This window comes from Calonectris borealis, chromosome 17 (genome assembly GCF_964195595.1).
Source record: "Calonectris borealis chromosome 17, bCalBor7.hap1.2, whole genome shotgun sequence".
NCBI lineage: Eukaryota > Metazoa > Chordata > Aves > Procellariiformes > Procellariidae > Calonectris > Calonectris borealis.
Window position 1 is genome coordinate 14110200 of NC_134328.1, and position 22452 is coordinate 14132651.

Genomic DNA, 22452 nt, shown 5'->3' on the forward strand with positions numbered 1-22452 from the left:
TCATGGGCAGAGTAAATGCTGAGGCTGCTAACTAAAATGCAGAGTCCAAAATGAAGCTGTGAGGCGCTCTGGAAAAAAATTAAGCATGTTAATATGAATTAAGTGAGAAAATTGAAATGCCAAATCTCAAATATTATTATTAGGGTTACTTTACAGAACGAAAATGTGGTTTAAAAGCGCACTAACTAATAAAATGCTTGTCATACATCAAGTACTAGAGAAATGAGGTATGAAGTACAAATAATGCAAAGGCTTTGGAACAGTAAATGTCAGAATTTTCAGGTGTATGTGGGAAGTGTGTACACGAATACTACAATAGTAAGGAGAAGCATGAGTTAGAACTGACCAGCCAGAGAGACACTGCTGTCTTATGTGAAGATTGATTTACAGTTTAGCTTCTAAACTGTGAAGGAGATTAAATGCCAGTTTATTGTCATACTTAAATTACTTTCTGAAACTGCACTAAAATCCTATTGCTATGAATTATTTTACCATTCTTGATATCTTTAACCTAAACCTGAATTAAAACTTATAAACTTTAAACTCCAAAGCCTGTTTAGTCTTAGTTTAAAAAGTAAAGTAACAAACACAAATGAAGAACATCCTAGCAGGTAAAACAATGACTAATAATTCACATCCTCAAAGACGTTTCTGAAACATGCCTTTTAAAACAAGTCCAAGAACAATTCACGCTATGAAAATTGCAGCAGATGTTATACAGGGAGAGAACAGCATACTGCCGAGTCTAGGTAAAATGATACGTTACCTAGCTGAACAGAAAGAAGCAGAATCTACCAGTCGTTTGTAAAACAGGTAAGGAGAGGGAGATTCATTTATTTGGCTCAAGAACAGAGTCCACTATAGAGAATTAATGCAAATGAGGTCTCTGAACTAAAACATCTAATAAAGGAGCTCCTTCCTCTATGTTCTCAGCCCAATGACATATGTTGTCCTATGATTTGATTTGCACTAGCAAGAACTGGGCAGCAGGGTCTTGGTTCAACCCCATTCAAGCCTCACTGCCAATGAAATAATGCTCAACACTGATGGCCTGAATGTGTTCAATAATTTGTAGAGAGAGAAAGAAGTACAAAGAGAGAAGGAGGAGGTCTTAAAGAAACACTGCTATCAAGACTTCTGGAATTTCAGCCAAACTCAGTTAGTAAAGATAGTTTTCTGTACAGGGAATGGTGAAATTTGCTAGTCTGCAACATCCAGGGGTCTGAAATATGCAGTGAATACAACTTGTACTCTCCAAAACATATGATTTTGTTCTGAAAAGACTGTCCACAGAGCGATGTATCAGGCTGTACTCCCATCTGCTCCTTAGTCTCTCCACTGAGACTACTGTCAAGTGTACCAAGCAGGTCAGTTGTGATAGTCTAGTTGTAACTTGGACTCTTTTCAGCTTAGAAGTGGATTTAGATCATTGGTTATCACTGCAGCTCTTGAACCTCTTGGAAAGTTGGGCATGAAGCTAAATAACAGATTCTTATTCTCCCAGTTAATGCATAAATCTGAAACCCTACAAAATCTTTATTTACAGGCTAATCCTCTGCAGCATTTCATAGAATCATAGAATCATTTCATCCCTTAAATTTAGACAATTTTTTGCCTCCTTTCTCCGTTTATTCTCTCCTGTTCGCCTTTCAGCATGCTCTTCACTCCACCTTTTGCTCACTTCACGTCTGAAAAAACTTTATGAAATCCCGCTGTCATCCCATCCCCTCACATCAGTGCCTCTGTGAGAAGGATGCACAGAGGCTTGCAGTTCACTTCAGCGCAACACTACCTGAGAAAAAGCAGCCTATGCAGCAAAAAAAAAAAAACAAACCAGTCAGAGATTTTTCCTAATGGAACATTGTATTTCAGGCTATGTTCAGTGCTCCCCACTGTCCTAGATAGACAACTATCTCTATGCCCTAATTATTTCTAAACTTAGGTCTGAATCCTCTTACTCATTTGAATGGGAAATAGATGCCTAAACACCTTTTTTAGAATCTAGGTCTGGCTTGTAAGACTTCATCCTTCAATTTTTGTGACCAAACTGCAAACTTCAGCTTTGTCAACCTTTTTTGTATCACATACATTATCCATTTACCTGTCTTCTTGAAAGGATCTCTTCAAATTGTCTCCAGCTTCCACATCCGTGAATAAATCACCACCTAGTTAGCCAGGATAACTTCGTCTTGCCATTTGTGATTCAGAAAGCCTCAGTATAAAAGGTATTTGCACTTCTCTAACTGCTCCATCTCCCCATGCTTCAACGATGAAATGAATCGCAACAGCAGACAGGATTTTGGGTTGTGTTCTTGGTCTTATATCTAGTACTGAGTGGTTTTTTAGTCTCATTTTCACAGCTTGTAAAGTAGATGCTATAGTATAGTGATGTGAGTGTGAAAAAAGTCTGGAATAGCAGTTTGTGTTCATTCTAATAAAAGATGTCATGCATGTCCAAGATTTTTCAGTTTTATAAAAATAAGTAAATGTATGTTCCCTCCTTACTCTGTTGCATCAAAAGTGTCCCAATGACTTCTAACCTCTATAGGTTCAGGTAAACAAACACAACTTTTATAAATAGGCCCTGTAGATGAGGTACAAACAGCAAAGACTGGGCAGGGCAGAACGGCACTGTTGGCTTATCCCATAAATTTAAGTGGATATATTGAACCTATCTTAAAAAACTGAGGAGTTTAGAAGTCAGACTGGTAATTCAAATCCCCACATGGTAATTTGAATCTTCCACATGGAAGTGCTACACAAACAGAAAAATTCTCCAGCATTTCTTTTCTTTTGGGATTTTCAGAGATACAAAAAGAAATTATCATTTTGCATTATAATAAAGAACTGTCTTTCCCTATAGAAAATGATTGATTTAGCAGGGAAAAGAGTAAACTGACTACAGTAGGAAAAGTGGTATTGAATGCATACATGCAACAAGGAAATAAAGTTATACTATTTTAATGTGAATGTATTTATAATAAAGCTGGTTAAAAATTATAGATTAAGAGCCCGTTAAATCTAGTAGGTAATTCAAAATGCTACTTTTTTAATCTCTATAGGTAAAGCTTAATCTCAGATACTGACACCATACCTTATAAGACTGTGTATCTGTACAAAATAATAAGTTTGTTTTCAGCCAAACTCACGGCGAACATTTCCTCCTCTTACATTTGTAAGTTAGAGCATTGAAATAAACAGCAACGCCCAAACTGTGGTCTTGCTTTGACACTCACAAACTTTGTGGGTCTGGATAAGAAGTTTAAGCTCTCTGCCATCGCATCTTTATTGGCAAAATATATTTTGTCTTGACTGTGCAACGCACTTGGACTGCTGAGAAATGCAATGGAATAATGCAGATTTATGCCAGTTCCACTAAGTACACAGTGGAGGTACTAATTAAGAGAACCAATCCCCCACAAGCCTAAAACTATGACATTTTATAAAATATTTCATTTAAATCCAGGAGTTAAACTGACTTTAAATTTGATATATGGGGGTGGAATGAAAGATGTCAAAATTGAAATGTCTGAGGCACAGATTCAAAACTGAGAAAAAGAGAAGGAGAGAAAGGGGAGAGAGGACAGACCAGTATTACATGTATTACAATCTCTGTATTTATTTCTGGAATAAAAGAGAAAACAACACCTATTGTTTTGAAGGAATTTTTTTCAGAAGAGATACCCCTTTTCCCGAGATACAAGACAAACTAATGTAATGAAGCACTATTTCCTACATGCATCATTGTATCTCTTTTTCTTAGACTGTGGGAAATGGAGAAGCTAATTGTATTAAGCACACATTATCTAAATAAAAGTTACCAAGTTTTCAATTTTTCTACTTATTCATGTTTCTATTTTTTCTTTTAATTTCCTTATTCCATTCTCCTTCCCTCTGTCTTCCGTTTATTTTAGTTTCCTTCAGTTGACTTTACGTGGTTTTTTTCTTTATTCTACTTTCTCTGCTTTTCTTTATTTAGAATAAAGACACTTACATAGATGGATAATTTTTTTTCCTTCTCAGCTTTCCTGCATTTTTTCAATTTGTCCATCTTTTTCCAGTCCCTCCTTCATTCCTGGGCTCTTTTCTACTACCCATTCCCCGTACCACTAGTGAATCGTGTTCTGTACTTGGTGACCTTACCCTTCTTCCCTGCAGCTACCACTTTTTTCTTTGAAATTACTGGTATGTTTCTAACTTTTCTTCCTCTAGGGCTCACGTTTCTCCCTTCCTTTGTATCATTTGTTTTGTTTGCCACACCCAAATTCAAATCTCTGTTCCACTTTCACCTCCTCCATTTTCCATGCTAGTCTCTTTTTTCTCATCCTCTTTGCTACCAACTGCAAACATATCCTACTGTCCGCAGGTGCAAGAGGTGATGCTTCAGCAGCCAGTGCCTGGCTCACTTCTTCCGGCAGTTGGAGCTTGTTACAGATGTTCTTTCCAACAGCTGCCCTCTGTCATTAACTCTGCCAGATGTCAGTTCAGCTCCCTGAACATGGGCATCAGCCACCACGTAAGTGCTCTCTCACCATCATACACCCCACAAATTTTCATCATTGCTGTAAGTCACAGGTTTCTATTTTAACGGCTATGAAATGTCATTAGATGCATCGGTGGTGACCATCCCAAATGCCACTGGTTGCATTCCAACTGCCATGGGAGTCTCCTTAGTTCTGGCAACATAGGTTTTCCTGTAAATGAACTAGCTATTTAATGACATACTCTGTCTGTACCCTACCTCCAGACTCCAAAGACCACGGTTACCAGTGGTCCAAAATGCTGTTCTGCGAAAGCGGTGTCTGCTGCTACCATGAGGTCCAACTCTGCTAGGTTTCTTCCTAGTACCATGATGAACTGCAATTGGCTTCTTCATATGAAGCCAAATATTCCCTCTTCATATGAGGGATGCCCAGGATCGCACACTTGTCATGTATTTACACAGCGAAAGATGCTCTTTCATTCCCCCTTTCAACACTTAATGGATGAAGAACTGTATTTTTTAGCAGAATAAATAACACTAACAGGGCATTTAAAATGTCAGGTGTCATATTTCTTCTTGATGATCACTAGTTATCTCTGAGTGTTGTCAAACAAAAGATACTGAGTAAATTCATTACAATGACAGTATCCTCCAGAGGCAGGTCGATTTATGGCCATGATGATTATAACTAAAATTCTGTATGTTTGCATATCTCTCCTTACCAGTGTAGAGTTTATGCCACTTTGGTGTATTCTTCCTTTTCCACATTAATTAGTCTTCCTGGGGGATCCACATTGCTGTATGGGTACATGATCGTCCCTTTCTCTTTCCTGGTATTTAAAAAAAAGTGAAAGGATGAAACAATCATAATTCCTTTTGCTGAATACAGAACAAAATACTGAAACTAGAAGTGCTTATGACATTTTGGTGTGCATAAAGAAAAAAACGAGTTGAACTGAAAAACCCATTTCTAAAGAATATTTTAAGAGTGGAAATAAGGAACATAAAGTTAAATATATTGTGGAGTTGGAGAATATAAACCAAAAGAGGGAGTACTGCTTCTCTACCGTTGGTTGCATTGCCCATACTGACATCATTTTTCCCATTCAAATTGTGACTGCCCTGAACTGAGCATTTTATTATTATTATTATTTCCTGCCCTATTTTTTCTCCATTTGAACTTTTCCACATTCTTAAACTAGACACTCCTCGTACAGGGGAGCTAGATGAGTTTTTTCATCAGGGAAGTTTCTAACCACTAATTTGCCCGCTAAAGGGCACTGTTTACTGCACTAAAAAAGGAATCTTCTCTTGCTCTGTATAGGTTATACTTAAGGCTGAGCTAAAAATCTAGAAGGATTGACTGTAAGGGCTGACTTTCTTATTCAAACGTACTCTTTGCCCAATTAATATATATGAAATCATTTACTTTATTTTTTTTAGCAACTCTCTCCATACTGGAACGATGAAAATTTAACACTAGAAAGACTGCACATGTGTGTCCATAAGAATGAGTGAGAAGAAAGGCGTCTTCCCTGTTCAGACAGGGAGATCTGCTCTCCAGGCTGTATAAACAGCATAAAGAGTAGCACCATAAAATACATAAGGTCACAGGGTGGACAGCTTGGGGCATTTGGAGAACAGCTCTCTGAGTCATGGTACGCAAGGAAGCAGGTCACTGTGACACGAACGTAAACCTGCGGACTGCACACTACAACAGTAGTATGCTGTTGTATCGCTGATGGAAGACATGTAACCAAGGCATGGGTGCATGCAGGTCCAGCAAACCTCTTTACACTTAGACAATGGCTCCCACTGTATTGTCTCCAGCTGCTGGTTTTGAATCTTATTCATTTGCGTCACACAAATTAGTGAGATTTGTGCACTCTGACCTGCTGCCCCAAATGTAACTGCCCTGCCCGATCCCCATCCACCCTCACGTTGGTTAGTGACTTCACCTCCTGTGACTATGTCTGCCAGATGCTACCGGTTGTCTCTCATTGACCCGCAGATGGCTGGGGAGCCGGAGAAATCCCAGGAGACGCTGCACTGAAAGATTCATTCTCCAGCTGCGGCCTAGCATTGTGGTCCCTCCGCCACGATGTGACTTGCCGCCATCGGCAGAGCGGGTGCATCCCATCTCGCCTGCTGAACAAAGGCACGGTGTGCGCCTCACGGGGCAGGCCCCCGGCATGCACCAAAGGCTCTTCCAGCACGCAACCAGGCTCTTCAACTGCCATGGCACCAGAGGGAGGCTCGGGCAGGAGGCAGCCATCCCTGTTCTCGTCAGAGCGCTGCTGCGGCTTGAAGCAGCTGGCGTCCGCGGGCAGCCTTGGAGCAGCCGCTCTGCTGCAGAACCCCAGGGGGGCCTGGTGGGGAGCGGGGTGAGGTGAGGCGGCAGGCGGCTCTCAGGGCGGGAAAAGCTCCCCTCAGAGACCGGCTCGGCGGGGGGTGGTGCTGGGAAGACGACACCCCCCCCCTCGCGTTATGTGACAAAATCTCTGCGACACGGGTGACCGGGCACTCACACGCGGTTCGTCCGTATCAGTAACGCGGCCCTGCCCGGCCCGGCCCTGCCCTGCCCTGCCGCTACCCGCCGCCGGGCGGGGCCCGCCCCCCGCTCTGCTCTCCCCTCAGCCGTGGCGGCTGCGGTACAGCGCGGGAAGGGCGCGAGCTCTTGCCCCGCCCCGCCCCGCCCCGCCTCGCCTCGCTCCGCCCCGCCCGCAGCGCACGTGGCACCCTCGCCTGGGCTGGTCACGTGACGCGGGCTCCGGGCTTCCCCCCCCTCCTCACCCCCCTCCCTTCCCTCCGCGTCTGACCCCGTCTCCCGTCTGGTCAATAGCAGGCGCTGGCGGCGCATGCGCGGCGGGGCCGCAGCACGCCCCCGCCCTGCCTCCCCCCCAGCCCGTCTCCCTCCGCCCTATATAAGGCGGGCGCGGCGGGGCTCCCGGCTCCGCAGTGTGCGTGGGCGGGCGCGGCGGCTCCGCGCGGCGGTGCGGCGACCCGCGCGGCCTCCTCCCTCCCCTCGGCCCTGCCCAGCGGCGCCATGAGCTCGGGGACCCCCTACATCGGCAGCAAGATCAGCCTGATCTCCAAGGCGCAGATCCGCTATGAGGGCATCCTGTACACCATCGACACCGAGAACTCCACCGTGGCGCTGGCCAAGGGTGAGGCGGCGCGGCGGGGCCCTCCCGGGGCCGGGGAGGGGGGGTGGGTCGGGCCTAGGCTGGCTCTGGCGCCGTCGCCGCGGCCCGGCGCTCGCTGAGGGGACGCGGGGGGCCCGCCCGCCTCGTCCGCCGCCTCCATCCCCTGAACAATGAGCCCGGCTTGGGCGAGCGGCGGCCGGAGCCCGCCCGCCCTGAGGGGCTGCGGCGGGGCCCGAGGCTCGGCCGCGCTTGCGGCCGGGGCGGGGTGCGAGGAGCTGGGGGGGCGGCGGGGTTGGAGCCCCGTGCCTTCGGCGCTGCTGGCTTTCCGTGAGTCAGCATTTGGGAGGCCGCTCCGCGACGCGGGGACGGGCAGGGGCCGTGGCGGGGGCTTGCTGTGCCTGTCCGGAGGGGCGCTTGGGGCGGGCAGGGCACGGGATGCTGAGGAGCCCTTGGTTTTCACGGGAAGTTACCAGTCCCCTGAAGAGGAAGGAGAGCTGCCAGCAGTGCTGGCTCCTCTTACTGTTGTCAGAGCCAGAAGGGTGATGGTCTGCATCGCTGTTCATGGTTTGGTTCCCCTCTCCTGTCTGTACGTAGATGCCCGGCAGTATCTCGGTGCTTGGCTTGAGCAGGGCCCCAGGCCAGTGGTGGGGAAAAGAGAGTTACTGCTGATGTGTCTTTGTTCTTTTCGTGATCAATAACTGGACTCTGCTCAGGTGAAGAGGGTGAGAGCTTGCGTACAGAGCACTGTGGGGTATCCGCACGTGGGTCTGGCTCTTCCTACCTCGCAGGCTGCTCGTCAAGGCTTTGCATCTCGTTTCCCTGTAGAAATAGTGATTTTTATCTTCTATTTAAATGGTTTTATTGGATTCAGTTGTCACCTGTGCTGGGAACTCCCGTATTTACTCTCAGAAAAACCTGTCCTGTCTTGTTTAGTCTCTCAAACAAGATTTTATTTCTGTACTGCTTTTAATGTCCAGTTTGGCTACTCTAGCTACTGTGCATCAGCTTTTTCTTTCCCTGAGTTTTGTCCTTCCCTGTTCTGGGAAGTTCATACCTTCATTGCCTTCAGCAACCCATCAGGATTGTCCACAAACCAAACATCTTTTGTTTTGAAAGACTATCTGCTGGCACACCGACTTGTCTGATTCTCAACTATCCTCAAGGCAGCCCTGTGCCACGATATTTATTCAGTATAATGATGTTTATGTGATGCTAGACATGAGTATTTGGCACCTATTAGTGTGTATTCTGAAGTTAAAAATGTGAGTTTTCACAAATTCACTTTTTTCTAGGGATATAGCTGTTTATTTAAATATACAAATGGAGCTATTGATGTTAGTGTTTCACTCAAAGTAATTGAGAGGTTGCAGGAAGGATGCAATTCCTTTACTGTATGTGCAGGGAAGTCTTCACTTTTACCCAGCAGCAAGTAGAAATGGTTTCTCACATAGTTCTGGTTTCCACATAGCACTTGCTACTTCAGAGCTTAAGTGGTGTGTTTCAAAGGCATATGTGATTAAGGTGCTTTATGGTGTGAGAAAGTACATGCTCTGTATAAGATTTCTGGCAGTTCTTGTATTTATTGGTCTCTTAGTGTTCAGTTTTGATGAACTGGAATGCCTAAGAAGTAGTTGTTACAATAGATGGAGAATACATTTTTCCCCACTTAAAGTGCTGCTCTATAAACTTTACAGTACAAACCCTGCTTTTCATTTTAACTCAAGGGTTTTTCAAATTTAGAGACTTTCTATCAAAATTAGTGTCAGAATTATGAACGTAGCAACAATGTTGAAGTCGGTGACAGCAATATCAACCCTGTGCTTAGGGGGGGACAGCAGTTTAAAACACTTGATCTCCGAGGGGTTAGAAGAACCATGAATTACTGACATGCAGTTGAAGTTGTCCAGATAACTAGTAAATTATTATTAAGCCCTAGATGCCACTGTTTAAGGCTCAGACAACTCTAGTATGTAATGTAAGTGCTATTCTTTTGACTTCTATCATCCAAGTGATATAAAGAAAAACTAAGGTTGAAAGAGACCTCAGGAAGGAATCTGGTTCAGACTCTTATTCGAAGCAGAACTAACTTCAATTGATTTATTTGGTTCCTGTTAAATCTCAACACTTGCACAATATCTTAAACACTGGATAAGGAGATTCCATGTGCTTAAATAAGCACTGCAAGAAAGTTGTCTGTCTTGTTAGATGCTAAACTTAAATTGCAAATAAAGGAAGCTTAAGCCCATTACTGTCCTGTCGGCAGTGAACATCAGAAGCTTACACCCCCTTCTGTAGAAGTCTGAAGAAACTAGAGGTTTTGAGCCAGAAATATCCATGTAAGCTCAGCTTTCCAGACATCCAGTCACTCTTGTTATGCTTCCTGACCCTTCAGAGGTCTAGCTCAACAGAGCCCTATACATGAATACAAACTGTATTGTAAAACACTAGCTGCAGCGTGGTGTGGGATTGATTTCCTGTTCATCTGTAAACAATAGGCACTGTAACTCTTCACGGGAGAGAGCCCTTCAGACCTCCGCAGAAAGTTAAAGCTGTATTTTGTGATTTGCCAGAAACCGTTAAACACTTCAAATGCATGGGTGGGCGTGCTCAACTCCTAGAGCTCTTTCAAATGCCCTCACTGCTGTTTTGTCTACAACAAGGACATAGTTTTCCACCTTTTTAGTTAGAAACCTTGGGACCAGCCAACTGAGAGGCTGCCTGGACAGCTTTGGGCTTTGCAGGTCATGTGTTTTTCCAGGTGGAAGCTGACAGGCTGATCCCGGTGCTCAGAGAAGACGTGGTGCTTTCCAAGCCAGCCGTGGGATTCTGCAGTAGTCCCTGGATAGCTTTAGTATGTTTTGCCATGAGCTGTGTGCTGTAATAATCTAATCTTGAGCAGGGATATCAGTGGTACAGTTCACGTCTAAAAGGCTACAAGCATTGCATTCAGTTTATAATCTGCTTCTAGTTGACTAGGTTACAGCTGTAATATGATCAAACAGCAGCTGGAGATCTAAAATAACTTGGAGAGGTTATATGCCCTAGGAACTAATGGAAGACGGTCATTCGAAGGAAGTGACTGACAGCTTGTCCTTGCACCAGTTAAGATTCCCTTCCAGTCTGGTGTAAGCTGAGGTGCTAAACAGCATCAGCGTGATAGGGACAAAGTTTGCATTGACCTGCTGTACCCAGAGCTTCCAGCTCCTGAGCTGACATACATGTTGAACAGAGGTGGAGACCGCTTGCAGCACTAACTGCTGCCTGGTGGGGGGAACCACCTGGATGCAGCTTTCATCTCTGAGAACAGGACTCTTGATGAGTAGCCCTGTCTACAACTGTCAACGCTCCTAGTAAGTTATTAACAGTATAGTATACCAGGGATGCTCAACACTGGGGTTGAGTGGACCTACTTTTTTGCTGCCTTTTTTCTAGGGAAGCTGTGGTACCCCCCGTCCCCTATCATCCATGTGACAGGCCTGTCTCTGCTTATATCTTTCCAGCTGTGCAGTGGGAATGGCAGCTGGCTGGCACATGACCACAGACTGTGACATGGCAGGTGCTTGTGAAAGGTCTGTTAAGGATGTAATTTGTAAAGATACTGCAGGAATCGTGGCATGTCCTGGCAGAGAGGTTGAGTACTTTTCTGGTGACCTGCTAGAAGTGATTGATACAACTGCAATACAGAATTCTTCTATTGGCAGAAAGCGTACATCAAACCAGTATGTGCTGGTGCTTATCTGAACTGGCAAAGTCTCACGAAGACAGAAAACAACTAGACTAGTAAACTTGATGAGCTTCTGTAACTTGTGGCCAAAATTTCAAGCTTTTGTATGTCAGTGTCTGATGTAACTGTGCTACCTATTTTCCTGCACTAACAATCCAGTAAGTCTGAGTCTGACCTCTTCCTCTTTAATGGCTCAAATTAATTTATGCTTCTACAGGGTAGCTGCCACACAGTCAATTGCAGCTTTTTTTCCACTCTAATGTGTAACATCACTGGTTAGTACCTGCTGAAGGGTTCTATAACTGGGACTCAGTAAAGCCTCAGTAGGCACTGAGGTTTTGGATTTATCGCTAAAAGCTTTCTTTGTGGTCAATGGATATTAATCATAAAACCAGCGGCATGGAGTAGGGAGAGAATTTTAATAGGAAGCTCTTGTCATTGATAAAACTTTACCTCTATCTGTATAATAAATATATGAAACCAAAGGTGCAACTTCGAGCTCTAAAGGCTTCTAAGATTTTTCCCCTGCTGCTTCAGGGGCCTCTCCTGTGGTCTGTTGCAGTGGCAGTTGTCTCAAGCTGAATGCTTACATAGGACAGGGGCTGGGGAGGGAAGGGGAATATGGCAGTATAGCACTGTGGGGAAGTCCTCTGTTTTGGAGTAGGATTCTTCACTCCAGCTGGTCTACGGTCTTTACCTTCACAGCTTGATGTAAACAAAACTGTTTATACAGGCTGCTTAAAAAGTTGGTATTTGAGGGAACAGATGTGTGTGATAAGGAGATTCAGGGTTCTGGAGGTAACTTTTTTTTTGTTACTTTTTGGCAAGGATTACAAGAGTACTTTTTAATTGCATAAATCTTAACTTACACAATGCTGCAATGGTAATACTGGACTAATAGTAATCTTTCTAATGCTAAAGTGCGATCCTTTGGTACTGAAGACCGGCCCACAGACAGACCTGCTCCTCCAAGAGAAGAAATCTATGAATACATTATTTTTCGAGGAAGTGACATCAAAGACATCACTGTCTGTGAACCTCCAAAAGCTCAACATACTCTGCCACAAGATCCTGCCATTGTTCAGGTAAGTTAGCCTGAAGTGTTGATGGAAAGCTATGATAAAACATGGGTGATGAAAGACTTGATTTTGGTGTAAACATAAAAATGAAGGCCAGTAAGTGTCTCCAGGAATCTTCAAATTGAAGCATCCTGAATTTTGTTGTAATGTTTAAAATAGCAGCAGCGTTAAAGACTTCAGTCAACAAAAGCCAAAGCTAGTTTACCTAGCTGACAATGCAGGAAAATCATAAAGAGGTAAACTAACCCTTCTCAGTATGTAATTAAGCTTTAGTAATGCTGTACGTGAAGTAGAGAATCACTGCCAAAGCAAGTTGACTTCTGGACACTGTAAATGGAAATGTACTTTGTCTTGTTACAGTCTTCACTGGGCTCTGCCTCTACGTCATCCTTTCAGCCACATGTGCCTTACAGCCCGTTTAGAGGTATGCCACCTTACAGCCAGCTTGCTGCCAGCTCTTTACTTAGCCAGCAGTATGCAGCTTCGTTAGGTTTAGGTAAGTAAAAACTTTAATTGCTAGAGTAAAGGTACAGTCATTGTATGCAGCTACTGTGAAACCAAGTAACAGTAACTAATACCAAATTCCTTGCCAAGTGTCAGGCTGCAACAAGCAGTGAATAAGTAGTTAACAACTTTGTTCAATGATTTTACTGCAAGGAGGCCTGCGTTTCACTTACACACACACAGATGCACATGAAAGAAAGAAACAAACTACATAACTAAAGTTTCTTTCTAAAAGTAATGTGAATACCTAACAGTTGAGGCCAGTTCATTTCTAACCTAACATACCCTACATATACATCACATGTAAAAAGAGCTTGTATTCCCAGAGAGGACTGTAAATAAGCTGCTCTAATGCTGTTCTAGAGATTCTTGTATCTCTTTCCAAGTCCTTCAGATGTTTCACTACCTTGTATCTTATCCATATATCTTTGCTTTCTCTTCTTCCCTCTATCTCTTTAGAGAAATTGGTAAGCCCTCCAGCATCAGCAGCTGCTTCCAGCCCTAGTTCTTCTCCGTCTCCACAACCTGTTTCAGAGCCTGACATGTCTTCAGAGCCCCATCAGCTCTCTTCCAAGGGTAACAGCAGTTTGAGGACTCCAAATATTTGGAAGAACTGCATGGCACTTGCAAACACTCTGTTCTTGTTAACTCCTCCTAGAATGATAGTACTTATATGGGTAATGCTAGTAGAACTAGTTTGTTCTCAGCTATTTTTGCCTTTCATTAGATGAAGTATTCCTCCTGTCCTAGAAGTATCAATTAGAGAGACAGGAGAAAGAAAAAGTACAGGACAGCAGATCCTCTTGTGTAAGTATCAGGAGAGGGCTGAGGTTTAGGGATCTTGATGTGCTGCATCCTGTCCAGGAACTGGACTGGGTGAGGAATTAATTAGCCTTTCCTGGAAGGACAAGCACACTGCTTAAATTGTGGGTGGCCTTGCTGTTAGAGACATAGGTTAATAGAAAAATCAGGAGTATTGCTGTAATTGAGGAAATATCAGGATAGACTTCATGCATGATGGGGCATAGTACCTTGTCAAGACTCCCAATTAGTAAAGCATGACTAACAGTAAGCAATTTCCGAGTTGTGGTAAGCTGAGAGAACGTAGTTCTGGGTGCTTGCTTCTATGTGTAAAAACTTTTAAAGAAGGTTGAGTAGAGATACTAGACTGACCATCCTCAGAGCAGAGAGACCAGGTGCAGCCTGCATTTAAACATGGTAATTAGTTTCATCTGTTTTTAACTTAAGCATGTATGCTTGTGTTGGCATGAAACTGTTTTTACTTACTCTCTGGTTTTGGCCATCTATCTGTACGTACTTTCTCAATATTCTGGCTAAGCTTTGAAACTTTCTCATGTTAAACTTGCACAGCAGCTTTGTCCTACTGAATAATCCTTAGGATATGTCTGTCTTCCTTGCAAGTTTTCCAGGTGTACATTAACTGGGAACCTGCATGATGTTACCTACTGGGTATATCTCATGTGGACTAAGGTGACCCAGAAGTGTCAGTGGCTTGGTTTGTGTGTACTCTTCAGCTTTTCACTTTTCTTGCTCTTAAAGTATATTCGGTTAAAGTTCGCTTCCAAGCAGTTCTTATGCATAACTACATAAACCTGTAGTACTCCAAAACTTCTAATTAAATCTAGAATGCAGTGTTTCTTCTGAGTACTGAAGACTGTCACTTTTTAATATAATTGGTGTAAGGTATACCAAACCATGAAAAGTATTTACATGTTTTGTAGTGTGAATAAATAAGCCTGGATGGAAGAGCAACAGAAGTCTTGGTAACACTTTGGCCTTGACCAAGAAGGAATTTAAAAGGGTAACTTTGAGATCCTGGTCTGGTTTCAGGTTTTCTTTGTCTGAAAGCTAACAATAAGCAATGAAGTTGAAGGACTTCTAAAAGCGGCTTACGAAATGGGATATAGTTGAGATGGTTAAGCTTTTGCTGCAAAACTTTTTTGACAAAGTGGGGAAGCTTTCTTGAGCAGTTTCAAAATGGTGGATTTTTGCTTCAGATTTAAAGTATCGTGTTAAGTAAAGTCCTGCATAACCAAGGATACACCTAGAAATTAGATTTTGGTATAAACTGTCTAAGAGACTGACCTGGCTTGCTTATCTAATGTGTGTCTAACTTGGTTTAAGAAATAAATGGGTAGATTTCCTGATTTTTAAGGCTCTGGATTTGAGAGCCATGACTTGTGTGGCAGTAGTGCCTTACCTAGTGTATATGCCACTTAAATGTAGCATGTAATGATAAACACTCAAGGCTTTGAGTAATTCTTGACAAAACGGTTTCTCTATAGAAGTGGGTAGGGTTTGAATAGTGTTGGCACATTTTCTGAGAGGCACTTAATCATTGGGATTTTTTCCAGGTGCTGGCTTTCCTTCTGTTCACCCGGTCCGCAAAAGCCCCATGGTAGAGCAGGCTGTTCAGACTGGCCCAGTTGACAACATGAATTCACTAAAGCCACCCCCAGTGAAAGTAACTCCAGGGGTTCAGCGCAATGGACGGCAAGTTCCACAGGGCAACAGTAAGACAAATGGTATGTATGCACCCCTCCTCTTGAAAGTGCTTTTTGAAGCATCCTTCAAAGGTGTATAGCAAGACTGTTTCAGTTCTGTTCTTGTGCTCTTTTATTAAGTTTATCCTTCTTGTTCAGTAGATACAGTTCAGGCAGCACCTGTGCAAACGCAAGGACAGGTGAATGATGAAAACAGAAGACCTCAAAGGAGGAGATCAGGTAGGTTAACCTGACAGTAAACAGTCGCATTAGCCTATAAAGGCAAATATTGTTAATTTCAGTGAAGGATTATCGGACAGAGATTGAGAGCAAAATAAGGCTTGATAAGGCTTTGGGCATCCAGAGATACTTCCCTAACAAAGTAGGTTCTGGAGTCACAGAAGTTCAGAACATTCCAGGGACAGAATTCTAGTGTCTTTTCTAGAAAACTTGAAGGAATGTTATACAACTTGATGCTGTGAGTTGGTAGCAGCAACTAGATTTTTCTGAAACATGAAGTATTTTTACTGGGAAGGGCAGCCAGTTTAAGAATTTCCAGAGCTCTCCTCCAGAGAGGAACTATGGAGCCCTTGCTTCCATAGAGCAGAGTTCTTATTTCACGACTGCACTTTAAGCACAGGTCAAAAGAAAGTGAAATTAAATTCAAACAGATATTTCTGCCCAAGCAAAATGAGAAAAGGCAGGAAACAAAACTTCAGGCACTCAGGTCTTTAAATTAATTTGCCTGAGGGCAGCACTGTAGAAGGGGTTACAGCCTTTCCAAAAAGGAGTTGATAGCTTCTCGGTTGGAAACCAGAAGCTATACAAAGTACAAGCTCCTTTTGTGGGATGAGTCTTGGGTGGATTTTCTGAAACCAGTGACCTGTTCCTCTTCGCCATCATGACAGGTTTGTGGACTGTTTGTACCATGCTTGTCTTCTTTCTGTACCATAGCAGACAGAAAAGATCGTTTTCCCTGCTTCCCTCAGCTTTTCTTGGTGTAGTATTTGTTCTGATTTCCTCTCCTCACACTGGAAGGAAAGTTGGGTATACTCTGTCCTAACGGTAAGACTGACATCCGGGGATGCTTTTCAGAAAGTTAAAGTATTGCTGTAATATGTCTTCTACAGCCAAGTTCAGAAATTACTTTCAAAGAGGTGTGGCCTAACCGCAGGACTAGAAGCCAGAAACTCCTGAGTACTCACCCTGGGTTCCTCTGGTCTTGAGCAAGTCATTTAACCTCCCTGCACATTACCAAGTGTTTAAACTCTCCTCTTTCAGGAAACAGGAGAACCAGAAACCGTTCTAGAGGACAAAACAGACCAACTACTGTGAAGGAAAATACAATAAAGTTTGAAGGTGACTTTGACTTTGAAAGTGCAAATGCACAGTTCAACAGAGAGGAACTTGATAAAGAATTCAAGAAGAAACTAAACTTTAAAGGTTTGTGACTTTATTAAATATGAATCGCTGAGCTAGTAGTAAACACTGCATAGACAAACTCGTTCTGAGAAACTGCATGATTACATGTGGCAGCATCTCAAATCTTGTTTGAGGGACCAAGAGAACAGATGGCTCTTCAGTATGCATCAAGGAAGTGTAATACGTTTTATTATCTTCAGATGACAAAGCAGAGACGGGGGAAGAAAAAGGGGACCCTGGAGTAGCAACTCAAAACAATGACGGTAATGCGGAGGAGGACCTTCTGGGACCCAACTGCTATTATGATAAATCCAAGTCTTTCTTTGACAACATTTCTTCAGAACTGAAATCTAGGTGAGTATTTTCCAAAAGCTTGCTTTTTTAATGCAATTTTAGGCATAGAATTCTAGATACAATCTATGTCACAAGGTTTAATTCTTTAAAAATCTTGAAATGCAAGAAAGTCAGCAAAACAGCCTTTAGAAGGGAGTATTGCCATACACTTGATGGCTCACGAGTCGTATTAACCAAGCTTCATGCAGTGGGATCAAACAAAAAGCGAGGCTTTCAGCTGATACTGATACACTTGCCTAAACTATGATACAGGAATTTCCAGTTCTGTTTCCCAGTACTGACTTTGAACCCATTGATTTTAAACAAATTTCTTACTTCATTTGTGGGAGGAGGCATCAGGGTCATGCTGTGCTGAAGATGGTGCAACTTGCAGACAGGAGCAAGCTAAGCCTGCAGTTTGGGCAGAGAGGAGGTCAGGTCTGCCTGTGGAAATGCATTAAATTAAATGTTGGAAATATTAAAAGAAGGCTTCATCTTTTGCTGCTGACACTGATGTTATCAACTGCCTGGTGAAGTCGGACATCCCTTCGTGTGTCAGTATGTGAAATTCCCTTAGTAATGTTTCTGCTTCCCTTTAGCAAAGCCTTCTTCCAGGCGCTCGCTGTACGGCGTTCAGGGCTAGGCAGGCTCTGCTAAGGAAGAAACCCACTGGTGCTGTGGAGCTACCTCAGTAGCAGTCTGCTGAACCTCACCTTTGACAGGGCTTCCCGGCTTTCTGGAGAGGCTTCAATGGAGTCAAGAGTTTGTATTTTTCAAGCAAACAAGACAGCGTTTGAAATGCTAGTGAGACCACGTTCAACCCTGTTCTAGGCCCATCTTTAGTTTTCCAGTATGAAAGTAGCTTACAAGAGCCAACAGCTGTCACTTTCAAATCCGTGCTTAGCAGAGAGTTGAGTTAGTGAGCGTGTGTACGCTGCAGCTTGTTCTTGTTGCAGTTTAGTTCAACAAAATAGGGTGCTTGAAGCTTCCCAGCCAAATGAGTTGGTGGCTATTTAACGTTTATATTGCATCTGAATGCAGTCTTGTTCAGTTCTAGACGTACCACGTGGGCTGAAGAAAGGAAGCTCAATACGGAGACATTTGGAGTGTCTGGACGGTTCCTTCGTGGCCGCAGCTTTCGTGGTGGATTTCGAGGTGGAAGGGGTAGCGGAGCAGCGAGGCGAAACCAAACCACTCACAGAGCTGGTACCGGCAGAGTGTAACTTCAAAGGCAAGTTTTTTAGCAAGAGTAAATACTCTGAGCCAAGTTTGTCTCTTATTCCTCGCCTGATCTGTCTGTGCAACCTCTCTTGCTCTCCAGTCTCATGGATATCACAAGAATTGTTCCTTATTGTATCTGATCTATCCTTTGAAGTGGTAGAAGGAAATATGAGCGGTTTTTAACATGTTGATTGTTCTGTTGATTTCTTGGGCTACCCTTCTGTCAGAGAAAGCAAGAGCTGCTTGTTTGAGCTGAGGCTCTAGCTAAGCATTTCAGTTGATACATGGGTGTGAACTTCGCTTTTCTTTTTCTAATTCTACCTTTTTTTTCTGAATAGGTTCTAACATCTCTCCTGAGAGGTTGAAACTGTATATAGAAAGAAAACAACCAACTGCTGCACTAATGTGGGAAAATGGTTCATATTGTTTACTGTCTCAGCTCAAGCGACAGAACTTCATGTACTACTGCTTGTATTCTGGACTTATTTTGGACCAGCAACTGTCAGCTGGATTGTTCTTTGGAAGAGGGAATGTGTTCAGGGGTACCTTCTTCAGGGTGTCTTTTTTTGTTTGTGTTTTTCTTTTAAGTGCAGACTAACTTACATGGTTCTTCTTTCTGGGTCTCTCAAAGGCTGCTGTAGTCTAAGCTTAAAGTCAGACTCCTTTTCTGAACCCTGAAGAAGATAAATCACGCTATTTTAACATGGAACCAAAGCTCACTTGAAATAAACCAGCTATAATTTGTTTGTTCTGAGTAACCAAATGGATTCTTTGGTGCTGCTGGTCTCACTGTTCTCGGCAGCAGGTGTGAAGTTGCACTTGGTATCTGGAAGAATGGATTCCTGGTGCTGAGGAGTTATGTATATTGTCACTTGGGAATACTGGATTGTTGATCATGTAGTAGTGTAAATGACTGTACAACTGTTTGTCGGCTGGTGCTCGTGTGGAGGCACCGCAGGTTTACACAGAACCCTGGCTCTCCCTGGGGCTGAAGGGTGCTGGGTATTCCTCGGGGGCTTGGAGCTCCTCACTGGGTCAGGGCAGCGTGGGGGACAGCGTGCTGTGCCCTCGGTGGGACAGGAGCGGCAAGTGTCTCTGCTCGCGCGCTCGGAGTAAAGCGCTTTTGGCAGTGGTCAGCTGTCTGGGAAGGAGATCCGAAGCTCTTGCCTCAGTTTGTACCTCGCTCGTAGGTAATACCGAACGCAAACAGTTCTCTGTACGCTAGTAGACTGTGGTGGAACACTATGGAATGTTTTCATTAAACTAGGGATGGGAGTCCATATAATGAAGCTTAACAGATGGGCATGTTTAATTTGTTTCCTCTATACCCCCCATACTGTAAATAGTTTAGTTGTTTTTCTTTTGTTTTTAAAAATCTGTATGTGGGGAGGGGCTGGGAGGGGCGGGTTACATTTGTTTGCATGAATAAGTGGGTTAAATTGCTATAGGCATGTGTCCCTTTTTTTGGTTGGTAGGGAATTTTGTTGAAAAAGCACCTTGATGACTGAACCCCTTACATAGCTAGAATTTTTTAGTTATGCATTGACCTAGGTTACTGTAAAAGCTTGATTTATTTTTGTAGGACTTTATTGCTAAGAATTAGAACATAGCAGTGGGGCTGCTCTTTGGAGTAATGTAAATTGTAATTATAATAAACATGTAAATGTTTAATGCTTCCCTCCCACTTTGTTCTGTAGGTAACTCGGTAACATCAGTCCGTACAACATGTCAGGTGCCTGTCCTGGCAGGGCTCAAATCTAACTCGGAGAAAACCGCGCTGCAGAGTTCTGGCAGGCCTGCAAAGCATTGCACAGTATTTGAAAAGGCCTTAAAAACCCTAATCCGGGCACTGACCCCCTTGTTACTGTTCCCTCTGTCCCTGCGTTCGGCTCCCGTGTTGAGGAATCGGCCTAACGCCCGTTACTGTTGCCCAGACCACCCGGAGCGAGCACCCCTCTGTCTGATGGGCTGGCAGAGCCCGAGTCCCCGGGCTGGCGGGGCTAGCTACAGCTTGGCTTGGGTGGCAGTGCTGCTGGTTCACTAGCCACAAACGCTGTCAGTATCTGGGCTCGTACCAGCAAAACAGGGTGTGTGCTGAAACGGCTTACTTGGAAGCTGCTGCAAGCCTCTCATTTCTCTGCTGGCAAAACAGCCAGCGTGACATTAAGTGTAAGATGGAATTGCACTGCCGGAGTCAACTGACTTGTCCAAGGTGGCTGTGGCAAAATGAGAAATCATCATTAACTTCTGTGTAATAATGCCTTTTTATTTATTTTTAAGGCCGTAATTCCCCTTGTTTCTACCGTGAAGCCTCAGATCTAATACATAAGACACAATCATTGTACTGACACTGCGGGTGTTACTGTACTGTGGAGGTGTCCCAGCCTCTCCGAGCACTGTACCTGGCTCATGCTGGTGTACGGGAGCAGTGTGAGGGGACTAGCGGCTGTGGCTTAGCCCCTGGGCTAGTTCACTGCGAGCCCTTCTCCACAGGAACACTCACTCCCATTGGGCCTGGGGCAAACGGCTGCCCTGGGGCTCTGCTGCAGCCCCATCAGCTTCCAGGCGGAGGGAACGATGGTGGTGACTTGTGCAGGGAACCAAACACAGCTTTTGTAACTTCAACATTCCAGCCCAAGGACTGATAAATGAAACAACACGGTATTCCAGCAGCTCGCTTTCTCTAGCTGATGTGGTCTAACGCTTTCCTGAGCAGAAGCAGCACTGCAGCTTTCCTGTCCTTGATTCCTGTGTGGTACTCTGCCCACACTTCGCAGCGTTTAGCTGTAAACAGCTTAGTCCCCGGTGCGAGAGGCTGGGGAGCGTGTGACTGCGGGTTTGCATCTGCTGCCTGGAGCAGTCCCACCAACATCTGAGCAGCCTTTCCCAGGGACCCTCGGGGGTGAGAGGTGTCCTGGGGCAGGGGCTCGTGTAGCTGAGCTGCCTCTGGCAGGGTGCTGGGACGCTTCCAGCCTTTGCTGTGCCAGACGACTCCTGCTTTATACCTGTAAAACCACGTGTTGGTTGTCAATAGAGACTGAAGAGCTGCTCCAGTTCCACCCCCTCGGTGGATAGAAATAGGGAAACTTTTACAATAAAGTGGCACCTGTTGCTCTTGTGAGCAGGTACGGAGTCTTGTGGGTAAGAGCTCAGGTGTGGGAGAGGCCTGAGGCTTCTCTGAAATGGGAAAAGACAGCACTGAGCACAACTGGTGAAGTGACCGACTTTCCCCTTCCCTGGGAGCTGGGAGCAGAGATGCCCTTTGGAATACAGGCAGGACGGACAAAGCCTTTTATTGTGCTGAACTTAAGGGTTGTATGGAAAGATAAACAAAAGAAAAAAAAATACAATTTTTAACGTGGAGACAGGATGGGGCTGGTGTCAATCCTCTTGGCCCCTGTGCAGCGTGAGGGATGGGAGCCCCGCTCCATTCTGTACCCACCCCAGGCCCGTGGCCTGCTCTGGGCCAGCAGGAAGAGCCTCGCCTCGGCCAGAGCAGGACGTCCAGCTCCCACCCCCACCCGCTTCGGCCCTCTCCGTGCCACAAAGGGCCTTAGCGTAGGGGCTGTGGTCACCAGAGAACCGTCCTGGTCAGCCTCCTTAGAGAGCGGAGGCAGTGACAGCAGGTGAATCAGCTGGAGCGAGCTTTCCAATGACCAGTGGGGATGCCACAATGCAAATTCCTATCTGAAATAAAATCCCCTGTTCCCAGTCACATCCCCTTTGGGCTAGTTTTATACAGTTGTCATCTGACACCTTCAAATTTATGTACTTCTAACTTTATTACATTATACATGTTAATGTCCGCAGCGAGTAGATGGCACAGAGCAGATCCTGCCTCTCAAGAGCAACGTGACTTTGGTGCACCGCAGAGGCAGGTCTCTACGTTCCTTACAGCATCCAAACAGCCTCCCTCTGCTCCTGCCATCACTGCGACTGGGAACAAACAGGCTCGACCAGAAGCTGGGCTAAACCCAACTCCTGCAGGCAAGATGTACGGAAGAAGCAGTGTGAGAGACTGGACTAGAGCGTTATG

General features: G+C 44.4%; 1 protein-coding gene across 10 annotated transcripts; it reads left to right on the top strand.

The window, feature by feature from the left end:
• The first annotated feature begins 7305 nt into the window (after positions 1-7305).
• On the top strand, positions 7306-20087 carry LSM14B (LSM family member 14B). 10 transcript variants are annotated; one of them, XM_075166646.1, is made up of 10 exons: positions 7324-7650; positions 12275-12438; positions 12793-12928; positions 13396-13512; positions 15312-15482; positions 15600-15680; positions 16722-16883; positions 17063-17216; positions 18247-18426; positions 18755-20087. In XM_075166646.1, the coding sequence occupies exons 1-9, from the start codon at positions 7530-7532 to the stop codon at positions 18416-18418; spliced, it is 1278 nt and encodes a 425-aa protein (XP_075022747.1). In that variant the 5' UTR covers positions 7324-7529; the 3' UTR covers positions 18419-18426; positions 18755-20087. The 10 variants fall into 10 exon arrangements, with proteins under 10 accessions (XP_075022749.1, XP_075022746.1, XP_075022748.1 ...); XM_075166645.1 differs by lacking the exons at positions 18247-18426; positions 18755-20087 and adding an exon at positions 17546-18220 and having other exon boundaries at positions 7310-7650; positions 15603-15680; XM_075166647.1 differs by lacking the exons at positions 18247-18426; positions 18755-20087 and adding an exon at positions 17546-18220 and having other exon boundaries at positions 7311-7650; positions 12793-12856.
• Positions 20088-22452: the final 2365 nt, after the last annotated feature.